The sequence below is a fragment of the Carassius gibelio genome, chromosome B23 (assembly GCF_023724105.1).
Source record: "Carassius gibelio isolate Cgi1373 ecotype wild population from Czech Republic chromosome B23, carGib1.2-hapl.c, whole genome shotgun sequence".
Lineage (NCBI taxonomy): Eukaryota > Metazoa > Chordata > Actinopteri > Cypriniformes > Cyprinidae > Carassius > Carassius gibelio.
This window is the reverse complement of record NC_068418.1, coordinates 26,243,604-26,265,306: the sequence shown is the minus strand read 5'-3', so window position 1 is coordinate 26,265,306 and position 21,703 is coordinate 26,243,604. Positions and strand designations below refer to the sequence as shown.

At 35.4% G+C, this 21,703-nt stretch overlaps 2 protein-coding genes across 18 annotated transcripts in view; one reads left to right on the top strand and one right to left on the bottom strand.

The window, feature by feature from the left end:
- LOC128011955 (broad substrate specificity ATP-binding cassette transporter ABCG2) overlaps nucleotides 1–21,703 on the top strand; it is an 88,405-nt gene that overhangs the window by 25,421 nt on the left and 41,281 nt on the right. For 2 of the 13 annotated variants that reach the window (XM_052594779.1, XM_052594774.1), the window contains exons 14-15: nucleotides 7,598–7,671; nucleotides 8,441–9,083. The exons of 3 other annotated variants lie outside the window; for them this stretch is intronic. In XM_052594779.1, the coding sequence (XP_052450739.1) occupies nucleotides 7,598–7,671; nucleotides 8,441–8,591 (225 nt within the window). In that variant the 3' untranslated portion in view covers nucleotides 8,592–9,083. Of the gene's footprint in view, nucleotides 1–95; nucleotides 170–939; nucleotides 1,681–7,287; nucleotides 7,378–7,597; nucleotides 7,672–8,440; nucleotides 9,084–21,703 lie in introns of those variants that run through there. 8 more of the 13 variants (XM_052594781.1, XM_052594773.1, XM_052594775.1 and 5 more) reach the window with 7 other exon arrangements.
- Nucleotides 1–21,703, bottom strand: part of ftr92 (finTRIM family, member 92) — a 72,817-nt gene that overhangs the window by 32,504 nt on the left and 18,610 nt on the right. The window lies entirely within an intron of this gene.

Here is a 21,703-nt window from a genome sequence, read left to right as displayed (position 1 = left end):
ATCAAAATTAAGCATGCTGTGTGTTATTAAATGCAGAACAGAAAACAGTGTATATTTGTGGATGATGATGATGATGATGATGATTGTTTTTTCAGGCTTTGGAAATCAATGAGTTCACCGGCCTGAATTTCTGTGACATGAGGAACGTTAGCAGCACTTTAGTAGAAGTGTGAGTATGAAACTGCATGAGACTAGTTAACAATGAGTTAATGAGCTTTATAATGGCAGTGAATGGGTGTTGAGATTCTGAAGTCCAGTAAAGTGCATCCATCCATCATAAAAAGTGCTCCACACAACAAGGCATTGATAAAGGCCTTCTGAAGCGCATCAACACACTTGTGTAAGAACAATATCCTTAATTTAAAGTTAATAAACTATAATCTCTAGCTTCCACAAACTGTTGTACGCACATTCACAAGAGAGTGGCATAGCAGATGATATAAGACACAGGGTAAGTGCATATAAGTGATAGACTTTTTTTCACTTTTTTTTTTTTGCATGAGTTTTCACAGGCTTTTGTGAAATATTTATGTAAGTAAAGAAAATCAGATTGTGAAGAAACACTTGCGTTGTTGTTTGTGGAGGAGATTATCAGTGTAGAGCATCATCAGAAGAATCGTGTTCCTGCTACACACTTATATAAAGTTACTAAGGAAGCATGACTGAAAGAGGAGAGAAATGGTGGAATAAGCAGATTTACAGAGGTGTAGAGTGATGTGACTTTCTTGACATGAGGACTGCCACTCATGCCACAATGACTGCTCAAATACTGCTTCACTAATGCATCACAGCTGAAACAGTTTAGCAATCAAATTCCTCAGCCGATAGGATTCTTCCATCAATGTATTACTCAGTGCCAAATGATCGAGCTCATTCAACAAGATATTACAGTGTAGAAAACCAGCAAGCAATGATTCAAAACTACTTTTCTCATTGCAGCTGCACCACAGGTGAGGACTTTCTGAGCAAACAGGGCATCAGTTACTCAACCTGGGGTTTGTGGCAGAATCATTTAGCTCTGGGAATCATGACCCTCATCTTCCTCATCATCGCTTACCTCAAGCTGCGCTTCTTCAAGAAATTCACCTGAACACAAGCTCATGTTCTTCCTCACACACTTCCAGAGCATCCACCAAATCCCATTTCCCGCTCTGACAGTCGTGATGCTGAATCTTAAACATTCATCCAATCATGCTGCAGACAGAAATGAACGTGAAGAATTGACTGCGCTCAGACTTATTGTTCTCTAATAGTTTGCACACTAAAGATTTGTTTTAAAAGTACGTTTTTTTTTGCTCAGTAACAGTACAGTTACTAATGAATGTCAATGTGGAGTCTTTTATGGATATGTTCAGTTAGTTTCTGTTTAATGGACTTTTAGTTTATTTTGATCATTTCCTATATTCCTTTGGTTTTTCTGTTTTACTGATATGATTAGTTGTTTAGTTCTGCGGTGTCTCATTTAATTTATGTTTTGTATCAGTGCTTAAGTTCTTCCTTCTGTGCTCTTTGTCTGGTCTCGTTCACGTTAGTGTTGGTTTATGCCTCCTGTTCTGTTTGGATTAAAGACTTTGTGGTAAGGACTAAATCTGTTGTCTGTCTGTCTGTCTACAACACATCGTATTTACTCCAGTTTGACACCGTTTAGATGTTTTTGTTGGCTGAGATATTTTTACTAGCAGCGACAGTGCCACAACGTGAGTTTGGCAAAATCAGAATTACACCAAAAATAACACCAGCAAAGTGCAGTGATGCAGCCAAAGATGTAGGCCCTATCTACATTAAGCAGAATGTAAATATGTGTCAGTTCTCAATGTGATGCCTGTCGTTATGCTTTTTTCAGCTCTGGATCTAGTTTTTACCCAATGAAGCCGCAGGACTGGATGAAGGTGCAACCAGCGAATGCTCATTTGCTGTCCATGGTTCTGAAACGAAATCGGAAATCGGACCGGTTTCTTTAATAAATGACAAATATGGATCCCTATGAGATTAATAGTTTGTGTTAAAACTGTGTAATAAAAAAGGATAGAAATTTAACATTTTTGAGAAGCAATTTAAATGCAACAATTTAAGAACTTCAGAAGCAGTTTTGCAGTTTTGCCATATGTCATAAATGTAATTAAAAAACTAATAAAATTTTAGAACGCAAGTGCAGTACCTTACAAATATATTCACTAAAGCATCAGGCTACAAAAAAAAAAAAAAAAAAATTAAGATTTTATATATGATGTGGTTTTCACCGAAACAGAAGCTTCAGCATTGGGATATTAAGGACAATTCAGGACAGGAAGGTGTTATTTAGGACTGCTCGTATTTGTTCCATTTCTGAGGTATTTGTTTTTACTCATGGCAGTTGTTAAGCATCTTTGATTTTTACATGTCGACTACTTGTAGTGATCTTGAGTCCTGAAAGAGCCCAAATCCTGGATAAAGAGGTTGAGTGAACCTGGTCTGGACTTTGTGAAGGAGGATCATGGTATCTGAGACACTGTAGAAGGACAGCTGTCCTGCCCGGTGGTCTTCACAACTTGGTAAGTTGTCTTAGTATGTAAAACAAGTTTTAATGTGAAAAGTATTCTTTGGTAAGAAAAATCTTAAAAAATATATCTTTAGGGTTTGCTCTGTGGTGGGATCAAATAAGCAACCCTCTGATGACAAACGCCAAACCTTCATTGGCTGAAAGACTTTGATAGCTGTCATTTGTTGATCACGAATAATGCAAACATCATTTCAAAACTAAAATAATGCATTTATTAAAATAATATCTTGGTGTGTTTCTGAAGCTGTGTGTACGGTAAACTGACCATGTCCAGAAAGGTAAGAAAAACATCATCAGAGTAGTCCATGTGACATCAGAGGGTCCGTTTGAATTTTTTGAAGCATCGAAAATACATTTTGGTCCAAAAATAGCAAAAACTACGACTTTATTCAGCATTGTCTTCTCTTCCGTGTCTGTGTGAGAGAGAGTTCAAATCAAAGCAAAAGCTTCTGTGACTTAAACTGTTCACTTTTTTCATCTTCAGTTCTCTCTTCACAGCAGTTCAGTCAGTGTACTGTTGAGTAAATGAATTACTCTGGGATATTGGTTTGTTTGAACTCAGAAGAAGTGTCAGACACATTAAAAAAGTTAACAGCTTAAGTCAGTTGTGGATTATTAAATCATAATTATAGTTTTTAAACACCGACAGGAACTTTCAGAGCTGATTTCAAAGTCACTGCGTTTATAAAACAACTGTATGAAAGACTCAGATCACGTATCTAAAAATAAATCGCTATAGTTAAAGAGAAATAATAAGAGGAGTGAAGTTTCCTACCGTTCTGCTGTGTTTGGTCCTCACGCGCGTCTGACGCTCCGCGGCGCGTCTCCGCCCCTCACACGCGCGTTAACAGCGCTAAATTAATCATCTGTGCTAATTATTATACATTTACTTCATTGTCAGCTTCAGGTACTTCATTTATTATTGTTCAAGGAACTGTTTGAAACAAAAAAAGGTTGTATTTCAGTGTCTCTGCAGGGGATTATAGAGAAACAGCGCCACCTGCTGTCGACACGCGGCTATTTGTAGTGATGCTGCAGTCAAAAATCAGTAATAATTCAAACTTATCCAAATAAAATATATAAAATAATGGTTTCTATTTTAATATCCTTTAAAATATCATTTATTTCTGTGATAAAAAAAACATAAATCATTCTGATCCCAAACTCTGACCAGTGTGTGTTTGTGTCGCACTTACACACTAATCCCCAAATTAATAAACACGTTAAATTCTCATCTGAGGAGGAGTATAATTTATATAGGAGGATATAATATTATATGCAATATTACCTTTTCTTTTCATCATCATCTTTAAGAGTTCACGATAATTTCTATTCAACTTTATTTCTCAGTTGATTACTCCATCCACAATTCATAAAACACAACACATGCAACTGAGGTACAGATTTTTAAAAATCATTTAAAAATCTAATCGACAGGTTAAAAAAAAAGCTTCCCGTACAGGCTCCGAAGTGCCGATCTGAATCAACCGAGTCGCGAACATGCTCCGAAGTGCCGATCTGAATCAACCGAGTCGCGAACAGGCTCCGAAGTGCCGATCTGAATCAACCGAGTCGCGAACAGACTCCGAAGTGCCGATCTGAATCAACGAAGTCGCGAACAGGCTCCGAAGTGCCGATCTGAATCAAAACAATCAACAATGCATCGTAAAAGAGTTCTATTATTTTTTAGAAAGAAAGAAAACATTTTACTGGCCACAAACTTCTGAACTCTAGTTTTTATTGTTAGAAAAGACCTCTATTTTAAATAAATTCACTTCTTTTTAACTTTTCATTCATCAAAGAATCCTGAAAGAATATCACAATTTCAGCAGCACAACTCTGATAATAAATCATCATATTTGAATGATTTCTGAAGATCATGTGACACTGAAGACTGGAGTAATGATGCAGAAAATCACAGAAATAACATAGATTTTTATGTATATTTAAGTAGAAAAAACATTTTTTTTTTTACTTCATTTTTAGTTTTACTTCATAATAATATTTCACTTTTTTCCCCCTGTATTTTGATCAAATAAATCAAGTCAAGTCTGCTTTATTATCAATTTCCACATGTACAGTACATATATACACAGAATCGAAATTGCGTTACACTCAGACCCCGGTGCATACAGATACCATTAACATTAAAGCCTAAAAATCTAGATCAAATATAAAATGTAGATACAACTATACAATAAGGGAATATAAAAAAAGGCATATAATAAAATTAAAAATAAAGTTAAATAAAGCAGCGCAAGGCAAATGACAGATAGAGTGTAAATTCAATTAAGTTAACATCAGTGCAAATAAAAAAAGTATTAAAAAATGTAGTTTTGATGAGTAAACTCTTGTCAAAAAAAAAATAATAATTTTTTTCATCAAAATAAATCATTCTGATCCCAAACTCTGAACGGTGTGTGTGTGTGTGTGTGTGTGTGTGTGTGTGTGTGGCACTTACACACTGATCCCCACAATAATAAAGATGTTAAATACTCATCTGAGGAGGAAACAATGTTGCATCATAATGAAAGGATGTGTGCGTACACTTTTCTGTAAACTGATCCAAACATTTTCACTTATTTAGGGTAGAATAAGAATATTTACTGTATTGCGCAAATTAGTTCATACTTAGATATAATATTATATGCAATATTACCTTTTCTTTTCATCATCATCTTTAAGAGTTCATGATCATTTCTGTTCAACTTTATTTCTCAGTTGATAATTACATCCACAATTCATAAAACACAACACATGCAACTGAGGTACAAGAAGGCTTGACTTCCAAAAGTCATTGAAGTCATTTAAAAATCATTTAAAAATCAAATCCTTAAAAAAAAAAGCCTCAGGTCCAAATATTCATTAATCACCAATGAACTGTTTGACAAACAAATTTTATTTTACATTTGCACAATCCTTCAACAAAACCAGTGGGATAATAATAAAAATAATTATAAAATAATCTATAATGCCTCTATTTTTAGAATGCTTCTATTTAAGTTGTTTTTTCCTTTTTTAAAAAATTTTTCGGGACCATAATTCTGATAAGCTGAAAAGGGCCTGAGTCCCGTGCGGGGCTCTACTCAACAGTTCTGATCTGAATCAAATAACTCGCACTTCCTAGTCCTATGTCCAGATCTGAATTTTCAAAAAAAATCACAAACAGCCTCTGAAGTCCCGATCTGAATCAACGGAGTCGCGAACAGGCTCCGAAGTGCCGATCTGAATCAACCGAGTCGCGAACAGGCTCCGAAGTGCCGATCTGAATCAACCGAGTCGCGAACAGGCTCCGAAGTGCCGATCTGAATCAACCGAGTCGCGAACATGCTCCGAAGTGCCGATCTGAATCAACCGAGTCGCGAACAGGCTCCGAAGTGCCGATCTGAATCAACCGAGTCGCGAACAGGCTCCGAAGTGCCGATCTGAATCAACCGAGTCGCGAACAGGCTCCGAAGTGCCGATCTGAATCAACCGAGTCGCGAACATGCTCCGAAGTGCCGATCTGAATCAACCGAGTCGCGAACAGGCTCCGAAGTGCCGATCTGAATCAAAGAATCCTGAAAGAATATCACAATTTCAGCAGCACAACTCTGATAATAAATCATCATATTAGAATGATTTCTGAATATCATGTGACACTGAAGACTGGAGTAATGATGCTGAAAATCACAGAAATAAAATAGATTTTAATGTATATTTAAATAGAAAAATGTTGTTTTACTTCATAATAATATTTCACTTTTTTCCCCCTGTATTTTGATCAAATAAATCAAGTCAAGTCTGCTTCATTGTCAATTTCCACATGTACAGTACATATATACACAGAATCGAAATTGCGTTACACTCAGACCCCGGTGCATACAGATACCATTAACATTAAAGCCTAAAAATCTAGATCAAATATAAAATGTAGATACAACTATAAAATAAGGGAATATAAAAAAAGGCATATAATAAAATTAAAAATAAAGTTAAATAAAGCAGCGCAAGGCAAATGACAGATAGAGTGTAAATTCAATTAAGTGTAAATTTAATTTATATTCTATCGCCATTCACCAACCCTACACCTAAACCTAACCCTCACAGGAAACTTTGTGCATTTTTACTTTCTCAAAAAAACTCTTTCTGTATGATTTATAAGTGTTTTGAAAAATGGGGACATGGGTTATGTCCTCATAAGTCACCCTCTCCTTGTAATACCTGTGTCATACCCATGTCATTATACAGAGTTGTGTCCTGATATGTCACAAAAACATGCCCACACACACATGGACACACATGGACACACACACACACACACACACACACATACACACACACTGTGCTGTCAAACGATTAATCTCAATTAATCGCATCTAAAATAAAAGTTTTTGTTTACATAATGTGTGTACTGTCTGTGTATATTTATCTTGTATATATAAATACACATACATGTATATATTTAAGAAAAATATGTATATGATATAATTTATATGAATATAAATATATTCACGTGAATATTTTCAAAATATAAACTGTGTGTGTTTTATATATACATAATAAATAAACAAAAACTTTTGTTTTGGATGTGATTATTTTATAATTATAATTATAGCAATAAAAGGACAGGTTTATTATGTATTGGTTTATATGGGTCTAGATGTTTCAGATTAGATGTTTGAGCTGATCCAGTTTATAAAATGCATGTCATGTTGACATTATGTTTAGTCTTTGTGTAATATTTATTCCTGTGTGTGTTTGTTCAGATCTTCTCGGGGCTGCTGGTGAATCTCCCCAGTGTTGCTGACTGGTTGAACTGGTTGAAGTATTTCAGTATTCCTCGTTACGGTCTCGCTGTGAGTCTGAATGTTTTTCTGTAGCATGATCTTTTCCTGAAGCTCACTTATAATTAATGCAAAGTTTATCGATCAAATGGATTGATAGATAGCAAGTAGCTTATTTTTTGTTGTTGTTGTAACCTTGATACTTAATCAAAATTAAGCATGCTGTGTGTTATTAAATGCAGAACAGAAAACAGTGTATATTTGTGGATGATGATGATGATTGTTTTTTCAGGCTTTGGAAATCAATGAGTTCACCGGCCTGAATTTCTGTGACATGAGGAACGTTAGCAGCACTTTAGTAGAAGTGTGAGTATGAAACTGCATGAGACTAGTTAACAATGAGTTAATGAGCTTTATAATGGCAGTGAATGGGTGTTGAGATTCTGAAGTCCAGTAAAGTGCATCCATCCATCATAAAAAGTGCTCCACACAACAAGGCATTGATAAAGGCCTTCTGAAGCGCATCAACACACTTGTGTAAGAACAATATCCTTAATTTAAACTTAATAAACTATAATCTCTAGCTTCCACAAACTGTTGTACGCACATTCACACGAGAGTGGCATAGCAGATGATATAAGACACAGGGTAAGTGCATATAAGTGATAGACTTTTTTTCACTTTTTTTTTTTGCATGAGTTTTCACAGGCTTTTGTGAAATATTTATGTAAGTAAAGAAAATCAGATTGTGAAGAAACACTTGCGTTGTTGTTTGTGGAGGAGATTATCAGTGTAGAGCATCATCAGAAGAATCGTGTTCCTGCTACACACTTATATAAAGTTACTAAGGAAGCATGACTGAAAGAGGAGAGAAATGGTGGAATAAGCAGATTTACAGAGGTGTAGTGTGATGTGACTTTCTTGACATGAGGACTGCCACTCATGCCACAATGACTGCTCAAATACTGCTTCACTAATGCATCACAGCTGAAACAGTTTAGCAATCAAATTCCTCAGCCGATAGGATTCTTCCATCAATGTATTACTCAGTGCCAAATGATCGAGCTCATTCAACAAGATATTACAGTGTAGAAAACCAGCAAGCAATGATTCAAAACTACTTTTCTCATTGCAGCTGCACCACAGGTGAGGACTTTCTGAGCAAACAGGGCATCAGTTACTCAACCTGGGGTTTGTGGCAGAATCATTTAGCTCTGGGAATCATGACCCTCATCTTCCTCATCATCGCTTACCTCAAGCTGCGCTTCTTCAAGAAATTCACCTGAACACAAGCTCATGTTCTTCCTCACACACTTCCAGAGCATCCACCAAATCCCATTTCCCGCTCTGACAGTCGTGATGCTGAATCTTAAACATTCATCCAATCATGCTGCAGACAGAAATGAACGTGAAGAATTGACTGCGCTCAGACTTATTGTTCTCTAATAGTTTGCACACTAAAGATTTGTTTTAAAAGTACGTTTTTTTTTGCTCAGTAACAGTACAGTTACTAATGAATGTCAATGTGGAGTCTTTTATGGATATGTTCAGTTAGTTTCTGTTTAATGGACTTTTAGATTATTTTTATCATTTCCTATATTCCTTTGGTTTTTCTGTTTTACTGATATGATTAGTTGTTTAGTTCTGCGGTGTCTCATTTAATTTATGTTTTGTATCAGTGCTTAAGTTCTTCCTTCTGTGCTCTTTGTCTGGTCTCGTTCACGTTAGTGTTGGTTTATGCCTCCTGTTCTGTTTGGATTAAAGACTTTGTGGTAAGGACTAAATCTGTTGTCTGTCTGTCTGTCTACAACACATCGTTTTTACTCCAGTTTGACACCATTTAGATGTTTTTGTTGGCTGAGATATTTTTACTACAGTGACAGTGCCACAACGTGAGTTTGGCAAAATCAGAATTACACCAAAAATAACACCAGCAAAGTGCAGTGATGCAGCCAAAGATGTTGGCCCTATCTACATTAAGCAGAATGTAAATATGTGTCAGTTCTCAATGTGATGCCTGTCGTTATGCTTTTTTCAGCTCTGGATCTAGTTTTTACCCAATGAAGCCGCAGGACTGGATGAAGGTGCAACCAGCGAATGCTCATTTGCTGTCCATGGTTCTGAAACGAAATCGGAAATCGGACCGGTTTCTTTAATAAATGACAAATATGGATCCCTATGAGATTAATAGTTTGTGTTAAAACTGTGTAATAAAAAAGGATAGAAATTTAACATTTTTGAGAAGCAATTTAAATGCAACAATTTAAGAACTTCAGAAGCAGTTTTGCAGTTTTGCCATATGTCATAAATGTAATTAAAAAACTAATAAAATTTTAGAACGCAAGTGCAGTACCTTACAAATATATTCACTAAAGCATCAGGCTACCAAAAAAAAAAAAAAAAATTAAGATTTTATATATGATGTGGTTTTCTCCGAAACAGAAGCTTCATCATTGGGATATTAAGGACAATTCAGGACAGGAAGGTGTTATTTAGGACTGCTGGTATTTGTTCCATTTCTGAGGTATTTGTTTTTACTCATGGCAGTTGTTAAGCATCTTTGATTTTTACATGTCGACTACTTGCAGTGATCTTGAGTCCTGAAAGAGCCCAAATCCTGGATAAAGAGGTTGAGTGAACCTGGTCTGGACTTTGTGAAGGAGGATCATGGTATCTGAGACACTGTAGAAGGACAGCTGTCCTGCCCGGTGGTCTTCACAACTTGGTAAGTTTGTAAAACAAGTTTTAATGTGAAAGAAGTATTCTTTGGTAAGAAAAATCTTTAAAAAAAAATATCTTTAGGGTTTGCTCTGTGGTGGGATCAAATAAGCAACCCTCTGATGACAAACGCCAAACCTTCATTGGCTGAAAGACTTTGATAGCTGTCATTTGTTGATCACGAATAATGCAAACATCATTTCAAAACTAAAATAATGCATTTATTAAAATAATATCTTGGTGTGTTTCTGAAACTGTGTGTACGGTAAACTGACCATGTCCAGAAAGGTAAGAAAAACATCATCAAAGTAGTCCATGTGACATCAGAGGGTCAGTTTGAATTTTTTGAAGCATCGAAAATACATTTTGGTCCAAAAATAGCAAAAACTACGACTTTATTCAGCATTGTCTTCTCTTCCGTGTCTGTGTGTGAGAGAGTTCAAAACAAAGCAAAAGCTTCTGTGACTTAAACTGTTCACTTTTTTCATCTTCAGTTCTCTCTTCACAGCAGTTCAGTCAGTGTACTGTTGAGTAAATGAATTACTCAGGGATATTGGTTTGTTTGAACTCAGAGGGAGTGTCAGACACATTAAAAAAGTTAACAGCTTAAGTCAGTTGTGGATTATTAAATCATAATTATAGTTTTTAAACACTTGACAGGAACTTTCAGAGCTGATTTCAAAGTTACTGCGTTTATAAAACAACTGTATGAAAGACTCAGATCACGTATCTAAAAATAAATCGCTATAGTAAAAGAGAAATGATAAGAGGAGTGAAGTTTCCTACCGTTCTGCTGTGTTTGGTCCTCACGCGCGTCTGACGCTCCGCGGCGCGTCTCCGCCCCTCACACGCGCGTTAACAGCGCTAAATTAATCATCTGTGCTAATTATTATACATTTACTTCATTGTCAGCTTCAGGTACTTCATTTATAATTGTTCAAGGAACTGTTTGAAACAAAAAAAAGGTTGTATTTCAGTGTCTCTGCAGGGGATTATAGAGCAACAGCGCCACCTGCTGTCGACACGCGGCTATTGATAGTGATGCTACAGTCAAAAATCAGTAATAATTCAAACTTATCAAAATAAAATATATAAAATAATGGTTTCTATTTTAATATCCTTTAAAATATCATTTATTTCTGTGATGAAAAAACATAATAAATCATTCTGATCCCAAACTCTGACCAGTGTGTGTTTGTGTCGCACTTACACACTAATCCCCAAATTAATAAACACGTTAAATTCTCATCTGAGGAGGAGTATAATTTATATAGGAGGATATAATATTATATGCAATATTACCTTTTCTTTTCATCATCATCTTTAAGAGTTCACGATAATTTCTATTCAACTTTATTTCTCAGTTGATTACTCCATCCACAATTCATAAAACACAACACATGCAACTGAGGTACAAGAAGCCTTGACTTCCAAAAGTCATTGAAAACATTTAAAAATCAAATCGACAGGTTAAAAAAAAAAGCTTCCCGTACAGGCTCCGAAGTGCCGATCTGAATCAACCGAGTCGCGAACAGGCTCCGAAGTGCCGATCTGAATCAACCGAGTCGCGAACATGCTCCGAAGTGCCGATCTGAATCAACCGAGTCGCGAACAGGCTCCGAAGTGCCGATCTGAATCAACCGAGTCGCGAACAGGCTCCGAAGTGCCGATCTGAATCAACGGAGTCGCGAACAGGCTCCGAAGTGCCGATCTGAATCAACGGAGTCGCGAACAGGCTCCGAAGTGCCGATCTGAATCAACCGAATCGCGAACATGCTCCGAAGTGCCGATCTGAATCAACCGAGTCGCGAACATGCTCCGAAGTGCCGATCTGAATCAACGGAGTCGCGAACAGGCTCCGAAGTGCCGATCTGAATCAACCGAGTCGCGAACAGACTCCGAAGCGCCGATCTGGATCAAAACAATCAACAATGCATCGTAAAAGAGTTCTATTATTTTTTAGAAAGAAAGAAAACATTTTACTGGCCACAAACTTTTGAACTCTAGTTTTTATTGTTAGAAAAGACCTCTATTTTAAATAAATTCTCTTCTTTTTAACTTTTCATTCATCAAAGAATCCTGAAAGAATATCACAATTTCAGCAGCACAACTCTGATAATAAATCATCATATTAGAATGATTTCTGAATATCATGTGACACTGAAGACTGGAGTAATGATGCTGAAAATCACAGAAATAAAATAGATTTTAATGTATATTTAAGTAGAAAATGTTGTTTTACTTCATAATAATATTTCACTTTTTTCCCCCCTGTATTTTGATCAAATAAATCAAGTCAAGTCTGCTTCATTGTCAATTTCCACATGTACAGTACATACATACACAGAATCGAAATTGCGTTACACTCAGACCCCGGTGCATACAGATACCATTAACATTAAAGCCTAAAAATCTAGATCAAATATAAAATGTAGATACAACTATACAATAAGGGAATATAAAAAAAGAAATAAAATTATAAAATTATATAATAAAATTAAAGATAAAGTTAAATAAAGCAGCGCAATGCAAATGACAGATAGAGTGCAAATTAAATGAAGTGAACATCAGTCCAGTCCTAGATTATTTTGTAGTGTAAAAAAAAAAAAAAAAAACACCTTATTAATAAATGCCGTTTTGATGAGTAAGCGCCTGTAAAAACTAATAATAATATATATTTTTTTTCATCAAAATAAATCATTCTCATCCCAAACTCTGACCTGTGTGTGTGTGTGTGTGTAGCATTTACACACTGATCCCCGCAATAATACAGATGTTAAATACTCATCTGAGGAGGAAACAATGTTGCACCATAATGAAAGGATGTGTGAAGTACACTTTTCTGTAAACTGAGCCAAACATTTTTTCACTTATTTAGGGTAGACTAAGAATATTTACTGTATTGCGCAAATTAGTTAATACTTAGATATAATTTTATATGCAATATTACAAAAATCAAAAAATCACAAACAGGCTCCGAAGTCCCGATCTGAATCAAAAGAATCGCGAAAATACTCAGAGGAACCGATCTGAATCCACGGAGTCGCGAACAGGCTCCGAAGTGCCGATCTGAATCAACCGAGTCGCGAACAGGCTCCGAAGTGCCGATCTGAATCAACCGAGTCGCGAACAGGCTCCGAAGTGCCGATCCGAACCAACGGAGTCGCGAACAGGCTCCGAAGTGCCGATCTGAATCAACCGAGTCGCGAACAGGCTCCGAAGTGCCGATCTGAATCAACGGAGTCGCGAACAGGCTCCGAAGTGCCGATCTGAATCAACCGAGTCGCGAACATGCTCCGAAGTGCCGATCTGAATCAACCGAGTCGCGAACAGGCTCCGAAGTGCCGATCTGAATCAAAACAATCAACAATACATCGTTAAAGAGTTCTATTATTTTTTATAAAGTAAGAATACATTTTACTGGCCACAAACTTTTGAACTCTAGTTTTTATTGTTAGAAAAGACCTATATTTTAAATAAATTCTCTTGTTTTTAACTTTTCATTCATCAAAGAATCCTGAAAGAATATCACAATTTCAGCAGCACAACTCTGATAATAAATCATCATATTAGAATGATTTCTGAATATGTGACACTGAAGACTGGAGTAATGATGCTGAAAATCAAAGAAATAAAATAGATTTTAATATATATATTTCAATAGAAAAATGTTGTTTTACTTCATAATAATATTTCACTTTTTTCCCCCTGTATTTTGATCAAATAAATCAAGTCAAGTCTGCTTTATTGTCAGTTTCCACATGTACAGTACATATATACACAGAATCGAAATTGCGTTACACTCAGACCCCGGTGCATACAGATACCATTAACATTAAAGCCTAAAAATCTAGATCAAATATAAAATGTAGATACAACTATACAATAAGGGAATGTAAAAAAAGGCATATAATAAAATGAAATAAAGTTAAATAAAGCAGCGCAAGGCAAATGACAGGTAGAGTGCAAAGCCAATGAAGTGAACATCAGCGCAGATAAAAAAAATTGTAGTGCAAAAAAACCCAACGTATTAATAAATGCAGTTTTGATGAGTAAACTCTTGTAAAAAAATAAATAATAATAATAATAATTGTTTGAGAGAAAGGACCACAGGTGCTTAGGAGGTTATAGTTCTCGCCTTGGAGCGTCTGTCAGAACGCAGGACAGGAGGCAGGAATCAGTTTGAACAGTTTACTGAACTTTCTTCAGCAGCACAGACATACATTCGACAGCAACATTGCCACACTTTACAATATAGGTACAAAGTTGCATGCAGCAGTTGGCACTCAGCTTATGTTTATGGAGATGGTAGATTTAACTCATAATCATAAGCATGTTGGTTGTGTGTGTGGCTGCAAATAAACAAAACAGTAATCAATGTTACATAAAGCATAATTATTGATGTTGATTAGCTAAGCATCATGTCTAGCACAATACAACAGCTCAACCAGGCTAAATCATAACTTATAAGTCACAATTTCTTCACTTATTAATTTGTACATAACAAATAATAAGGTATGTGTTTCAATAATCCAAGAGCAACACTTCAATCTCTAACAAACAACGTGCATGAACATTTTACAATGACGTTCATCCTATACTAACGATATGGCCTGACTCATTAATTCTATCGAGTGGATGTATTACCCAAATACTCGATTATTTCTAGATATTCACATAAATCTTAAACAAATGATGAGAATTTGAGACTCACTTTTCTCAAATGGACGCACACAGTTATTAATAATTAACCCCAACACTGCATCGCGACTTTAGGAACAGTTTTCCTGTGGCGCAGCTGTTATTGTCATGTGCAATCACTTCCAGCACATCTACTAACAGCCACTAGATGGCGCTTTTGCGCTACCTTTGTAACAATAATTTTTTCATCAAAAAAAATCATTCTGATCCCAAACTCTGACCTGTGTGTGTGTGTGTGTGTGTAGCACTTACACACTGATCCCCACAATAATAAAGATGTTAAATACTCATCTGAGGAGGAAACAATGTTGCACCATAATGAAAGGATGTGTGCGTACACTTTTCTGTAAACTGAGCCATTTTATATGCAATATTACCTTTTCTTTTCATCATCATCTTTAAGAGTTCATGATTATTTCTGTTCAACTTTATTTCTCAGTTGATAATTCCGTCCACAATTCATAAAACACAACACATGCAACTGAGGTACAAGAAGGCTTGACTTCCAAAAGTCAATGAAATCATTTAAAAATCTAATCGACAGGTAAAAAAAAAAGCCTCAGGTCCAAATATTCATTAATCACCAATGAACTGTTTGACAAACAAATTTTATTTTACATTTGCACAATCCTTCAACAAAACCAGTGGGATAATAATAAAAATAATTATAAAAGAATCAATAATGCCTCTATTTTTAGAATGCTTCTATTTAAGTTGTTTTTTCCTTTTTTAAATTTTTTTTCGGGACCATAATTCTGATAAGCTGAAAAGGGCCTGAGTCCCGTGCGGGGCTCTACTCCACAGTTCTGATCTGAATCAAATAACTCGCACTTCCTAGTCCTATGTCCAGATCTGAATTTTCAAAAAAAATCACAAACAGCCTCTGAAGTCCCGATCTGAATCAACAGAATCGCGAAAATGCTCAGAGGAACCGATCTGAACGAACCGAGTCGCGAACAGGCTCCGAAGTGCCGATCTGAATCAACCGAGTCGCGAACAGGCTCCGAAGTGCCGATCTGAATCAACCGAGTCGCGAACAGGCTCCGAAGTGCCGATCTGAATCAAAACAATCAACAATACATCCTAAAAGAGTTCTATTATTTTTTATAATGTAAGAATACATTTTACTGGCCACAATCTTTTGAACTCTAGTTTTTATTGTTAGAAAAGACCTCTATTTTAAATAAATTCTCTTCTTTTTAACTTTTCATTAATCAAAGAATCCTGAAAGAATATCACAATTTCAGCAGCACAACTCTGATAATAAATCATCATATTAGAATGATTTCTGAATATCATGTGACATTGAAGACTGGAGTAATGATGCTGAAAATCACAGAAATAAAATAGATTTTTATGTATGTTTAAATAGAAAAATGTTGTTTTACTTCAAAATAATATTTAATTTTTCCCCCTGTATTTTGATCAAATAAATCAAGTCAAGTCTGCTTTATTGTCAATTTCCACATGTACAGTACATACATACAGAGAATCGAAATTGCGTTACACTCAGACCCCGGTGCATACAGATACCATTAACATTAAAGCCTAAAAATCTAGATCAAATATAAAATGTAGATACAACTATACAATAAGGGAATATAAAAAAAGGCATATAATAAAATTAAAAATAAAGTTAAATAAAGCAGCGCAAGGCAAATGACAGATAGTGTAAATTCAATTAAGTTAACATCAGTGCAAATAAAAAAACGTATTAAAAATGCAGTTTTGATGAGTAAACTCTTGTAAAAAAATAAAATAAAATAATAATAATTTTTTTCATCAAAATAATTCATTCGGATCCCAAACTCTGACCTGTGTGTGTGTGTGTGTGTGTGTGTGTGTGTGTGTGTAGCACTTACACACTGATCCCCACAATAATAAAGATGTTAAATACTCATCTGAGGAGGAAACAATGTTGCACCATAATGAAAGGAAGTGTGACATACACTTTTCTGTAAACTGAGCCAAACATTTTTTCACTTATTTAGGGTAGACTAAGAATATTTACTGTATTGCGCAAATTAGTTCATACTTAGATATAATATTATATGCAATATTACCTTTTCTTTTCATCATCATCTTTAAGAGTTCATGATTATTTCTGTTCAACTTTATTTCTCAGTTGATAATTCCGTCCACAATTCATAAAACACAACACATGCAACTGAGGTACAAGGCTTGACTTCCAAAAGTCATTGAAATCATTTAAAAATCAAATCGACAGGTAAAAAAAAAGCCTCAGGTCCAAATATTCATTAATCACCAATGAACTGTTTGACAAACAAATTTTATTTTACATTTGCACAATCCTACAACAAAATAATTATAAAAGAATCAATAATGCCTCTATTTTTAGAATGCTTCTATTTAAGTTGTTTTTTCCTTTTTTAAATTTTTTTTCGGGACCATAATTCTGATAAGCTGAAAAGGGCCTGAGTCCCGTGCAGGGCTCTACTCCACAGTTCTGATCTGAATCAAATAACTCGCACTTCCTAGTCCTATGTCCAGATCTGAATTTTCAAAAAAAAAATCACAAACAGCCTCTGAAGTCCCGATCTGAATCAACAGAATCGCGAAAATGCTCAGAGGAACCGATCTGAACGAACGGAGTCGCGAACAGGCTCCGAAGTGCCGATCTGAATCAACCGAGTCGCGAACAGGCTTCGAATTGGCGATCCGAATCAATGGAGTCGCGAACAGACTCCGAAGTGCCGATCTGAATCAACGGAGTCGCGAACATTCCCCGAAGTGCCGATCTGAATCCACGGAGTCGCGAACAGGCTCCGAAGTGCCGATCTGAATCAAAACAATCAACAATGCATCGTAAAAGAGTTCTATTATTTTTTAGAAATAAAGAAAACATTTTACTGGCCACAAACTTTTGAACTCTAGTTTTTATTGTTAGAGAAGACCTCTATTTTAAATAAATTCTCTTCTTTTAAACTTTTCATTCATCAAAGAATCCTGAAAGAATATCACAATTTCAGCAGCACAACTCTGATAATAAATCATCATATTAGAATGATTTCTGAATATCATGTGACACTGAAGACTGGAGTAATGATGCTGAAAATCACAGAAATAAAATAGATTTTTATGTATGTTTAAATAGAAAAATGTTGTTTTACTTCAAAATAATATTTAATTTTTTCCCCCTGTATTTTGATCAAATAAATCAAGTCAAGTCTGCTTTATTGTCAGTTTCCACATGTACAGTACATACATACAGAGAATCGAAAGTTACACTCAGACCCCGGTGCATACAGATACCATTAACATTAAAGCCTAAAAATCTAGATCAAATATAAAATGTAGATACAACTATACAATAAGGGAATATAAAAAAAGTCATATAATAAAATTAAAAATAAAGTTAAATAAAGCAGCGCAAGGCAAATGACAGATAGAGTGTAAATTCAATTAAGTTAACATCAGTGCAAATAAAAAAACGTATTAAAAAATGCAGTTTTGATGAGTAAACTTCTTGTAAAAAAAAATAAAATAAATAATAATAATAATTTTTTTCATCAAAATAATTCATTCGGATCCCAAACTCTGACCTGTGTGTGTGTGTGTGTGTGTGTGTGTGTAGCACTTACACACTGATCCCCACAATAATAAAGATGTTAAATACTCATCTGAGGAGGAAACAATGTTGCACCATAATGAAAGGATGTGTGACGTACACTTTTCTGTAAACTGAGCCAAACATTTTTTCACTTATTTAGGGTAGACTAAGAATATTTACTGTACTGCGCAAATTAGTTCATACTTAGATATAATATTATATGCAATATTACCTTTTCTTTTCATCATCATCTTTAAGAGTTCATGATCATTTCTGTTCAACTTTATTTCTCAGTTGATAATTACATCCACAATTCATAAAACACAACACATGCAACTGAGGTACAAGAAGGCTTGACTTCCAAAAGTCATTAAAATAATTTAAAAATCAAACTTATCGACAGGTTAAAAAAAAAGGCTCACGTCAAATATTCATTAATCACCAATGAACTGTTTAACAAACACATTTTATTTTACATTTGCACAATCCTTCAACAAATCCAGTGGGGAAAAAATAAATAAAATAATAATAAAAATAATAATAAAAGAATCAAAGAATGCTCCTATTTAAGTTGTTTTTTCCTTTTTGTTTTTTTTTTCGGGACCATAATTCTGATAAGCTGAAAAGGGCCTGAGTCCCGTGCGGGGCTCTACTCAACAGTTCTGATCTGAATCAAATAACTCGCACTTCCTAGTCCTATGTCCAGATCTGAATTAAAAAAAAAAAAAATCATAAACAGACTCCAAAGTGCCGATCTGAATCAACCTAGTCGCGAACTGGCTCCGAAGTGCCGATCCGAATCCACGGAGTCGCGAACACGCTCTGAAGTGCCGATCTGAATCAACGAGTCGCGAACAGGCTCCGAAGTGCCGATCCGAATCAACCGAGTCGCGAATAGGCTCTGAAGTGCCGAACTGAGTCGCGAACAGGCTCCAAAGTGCCGATCTGAATCAAAACAATCAAAAATACATCGTAAAAGAGTTCTAATATTTTTTAGAAAGAAAGAATACATTTTACTGGCCACAAACTTTTGAACTCTAGTTTTTATTGTTAGAAAAGACCTCTATTTTAAATAAATTCTCTTCTTTTAACTTTTCATTCATCAAAGAATCCTGAAAGAATATCACAATTTCAGCAGCACAACTCTGATAATAAATCATCATATTAGAATGATTTCTGAATATCATGTGACACTGAAGACTGGAGTAATGATGCTGAAAATCACAGAAATAAAATAGTTTTTAATGTATATTTAAATAGAAAAATGTTGTTTTACTTCATAATAATATTTCACTTTTTTCCCCCTGTATTTTGATCAAATAAATCAAGTCAAGTCTGCTTTATTGTCAGTTTCCACATGTACAGTACATACATACAGAGAATCGAAATTGCGTTACACTCAGACCCCGGTGCATACAGATACCATTAACATTAAAGCCTAAAAATCTAGATCAAATATAAAATGTAGATACAACTATACAATAAGGGAATATAAAAAAAGGCATATAATAAAATGAAATAAAGTTAAATAAAGCAGCGCAAGGCAAATGACAGGTAGAGTGCAAAGCCAATGAAGTGAACATCAGCGCAGATAAAAAAAATTGTAGTGCAAAAAAAACCAACTTATTAATAAATGCAGTTTTGATGAGTAAACTCTTGTAAAATAATAATAATAATTTTTTCATCAAAAAAAAAATCATTCTGATCCCAAACTCTGACCTGTGTGTGTGTGTGTGTGTGTGTGTGTGTGTGTGTAGCACTTACACACTGATCCCCACAATAATAAAGATGTTAAATACTCATCTGAGGAGGAAACAATGTTGCACCATAATGAAAGGATGTGTGCGTACACTTTTCTGTAAACTGAGCCATTTTATATGCAATATTACCTTTTCTTTTCATCATCATCTTTAAGAGTTCATGATTATTTCTGTTCAACTTTATTTCTCAGTTGATAATTCTGTCCACAATTCATAAAACACAACACATGCAACTGAGTGTGCGAAGGATGTGTGACGTACACTTTTCTGTAAACTGAGCCAAACATTTTTTCACTTATTTAGGGTAGACTAAGAATATTTTCTGTATTGCGCAAATTAGTTCATACTTAGATATAATATTATATGCAATATTACCTTTTCTTTTCATCATCATCTTAAAGAGTTCATGATTATTTCTGTTCAACTTTATTTCTCAGTTGATAATTCCGTCCACAATTCATAAAACACAACACATGCAACTGAGGTACAAGGCTTGACTTCCAAAAGTCATTGAAATCATTTAAAAATCAAATCGACAGGTAAAAAAAAAACCTCAGGTCCAAATATTCATTAATCACCAATGAACTGTTTGACAAACAAATTTTATTTTACATTTGCACAATCCTTCAACAAAACCAGTGGGATAATAATAAAAATAATTATAAAAGAATCAATAATGCCTCTATTTTTAGAACGCTTCTATTTAAGTTGTTTTTTCCTTTTTTAAATTTTTTTTCGGGACCATAATTCTGATAAGCTGAAAAGGGCCTGAGTCCCGTGCAGGGCTCTACTTCACAGTTCTGATCTGAATCAAATAACTCGCACTTCCTAGTCCTATGTCCAGATCTGAATTTTCAAAAAAAATCACAAACAGCCTCCGAAGTCCCGATCTGAATCAACAGAATCTCGAAACCGATCTGAACGAACGGAGTCGCGAACAGACTCCGAAGTGCCGATCTGAATCAACCGAGTGGCGAACAGGCTCCGAAGTGCCGATCTGAATCAACCGAGTCGCGAACATTCCCCGAAGTGCCGATCTGAATCAACCGAGTCGCGAACAGGCTCCGAAGTGCCGATCTGAATCAACGGAGTCGTGAACAGGCACCGAAGTGGCGATCCAAATCAACGGAGTCGTGAACAGGCTCCGAAGTGCCGATCTGAATCAACCGAGTCACTAACAGGCTCCGAAGTGCCGATCTGAATCAACCGAGTCGCGAACATTCCCCGAAGTGCCGATCTGAATCAACCGAGTCGCGAACAGGCTCCGAAGTGCCGATCCAAATCAACGGAGTCGCGAACATTCCCCGAAGTGCCGATCTGAATCAACCGAGTCGCGAACAGGCTCCGAAGTGCCGATCTGAATCAAAACAATCAACAATACATCGTAAAAGAGTTCTATTATTTTTTATAAAGTAAGAATACATTTTACTGGCCACAAACTTTTGAACTCTAGTTTTTATTGTTAGAAAAGACCTCTATTTTAAATAAATTCTCTTCTTTTTAACTTTTCATTAATCAAAGAATCCTGAAAGAATATCACAATTTCAGCAGCACAACTCTGATAATAAATCATCATATTAGAATGATTTCTGAATATCATGTGACATTGAAGACTGGAGTAATGATGCTGAAAATCACAGAAATAAAA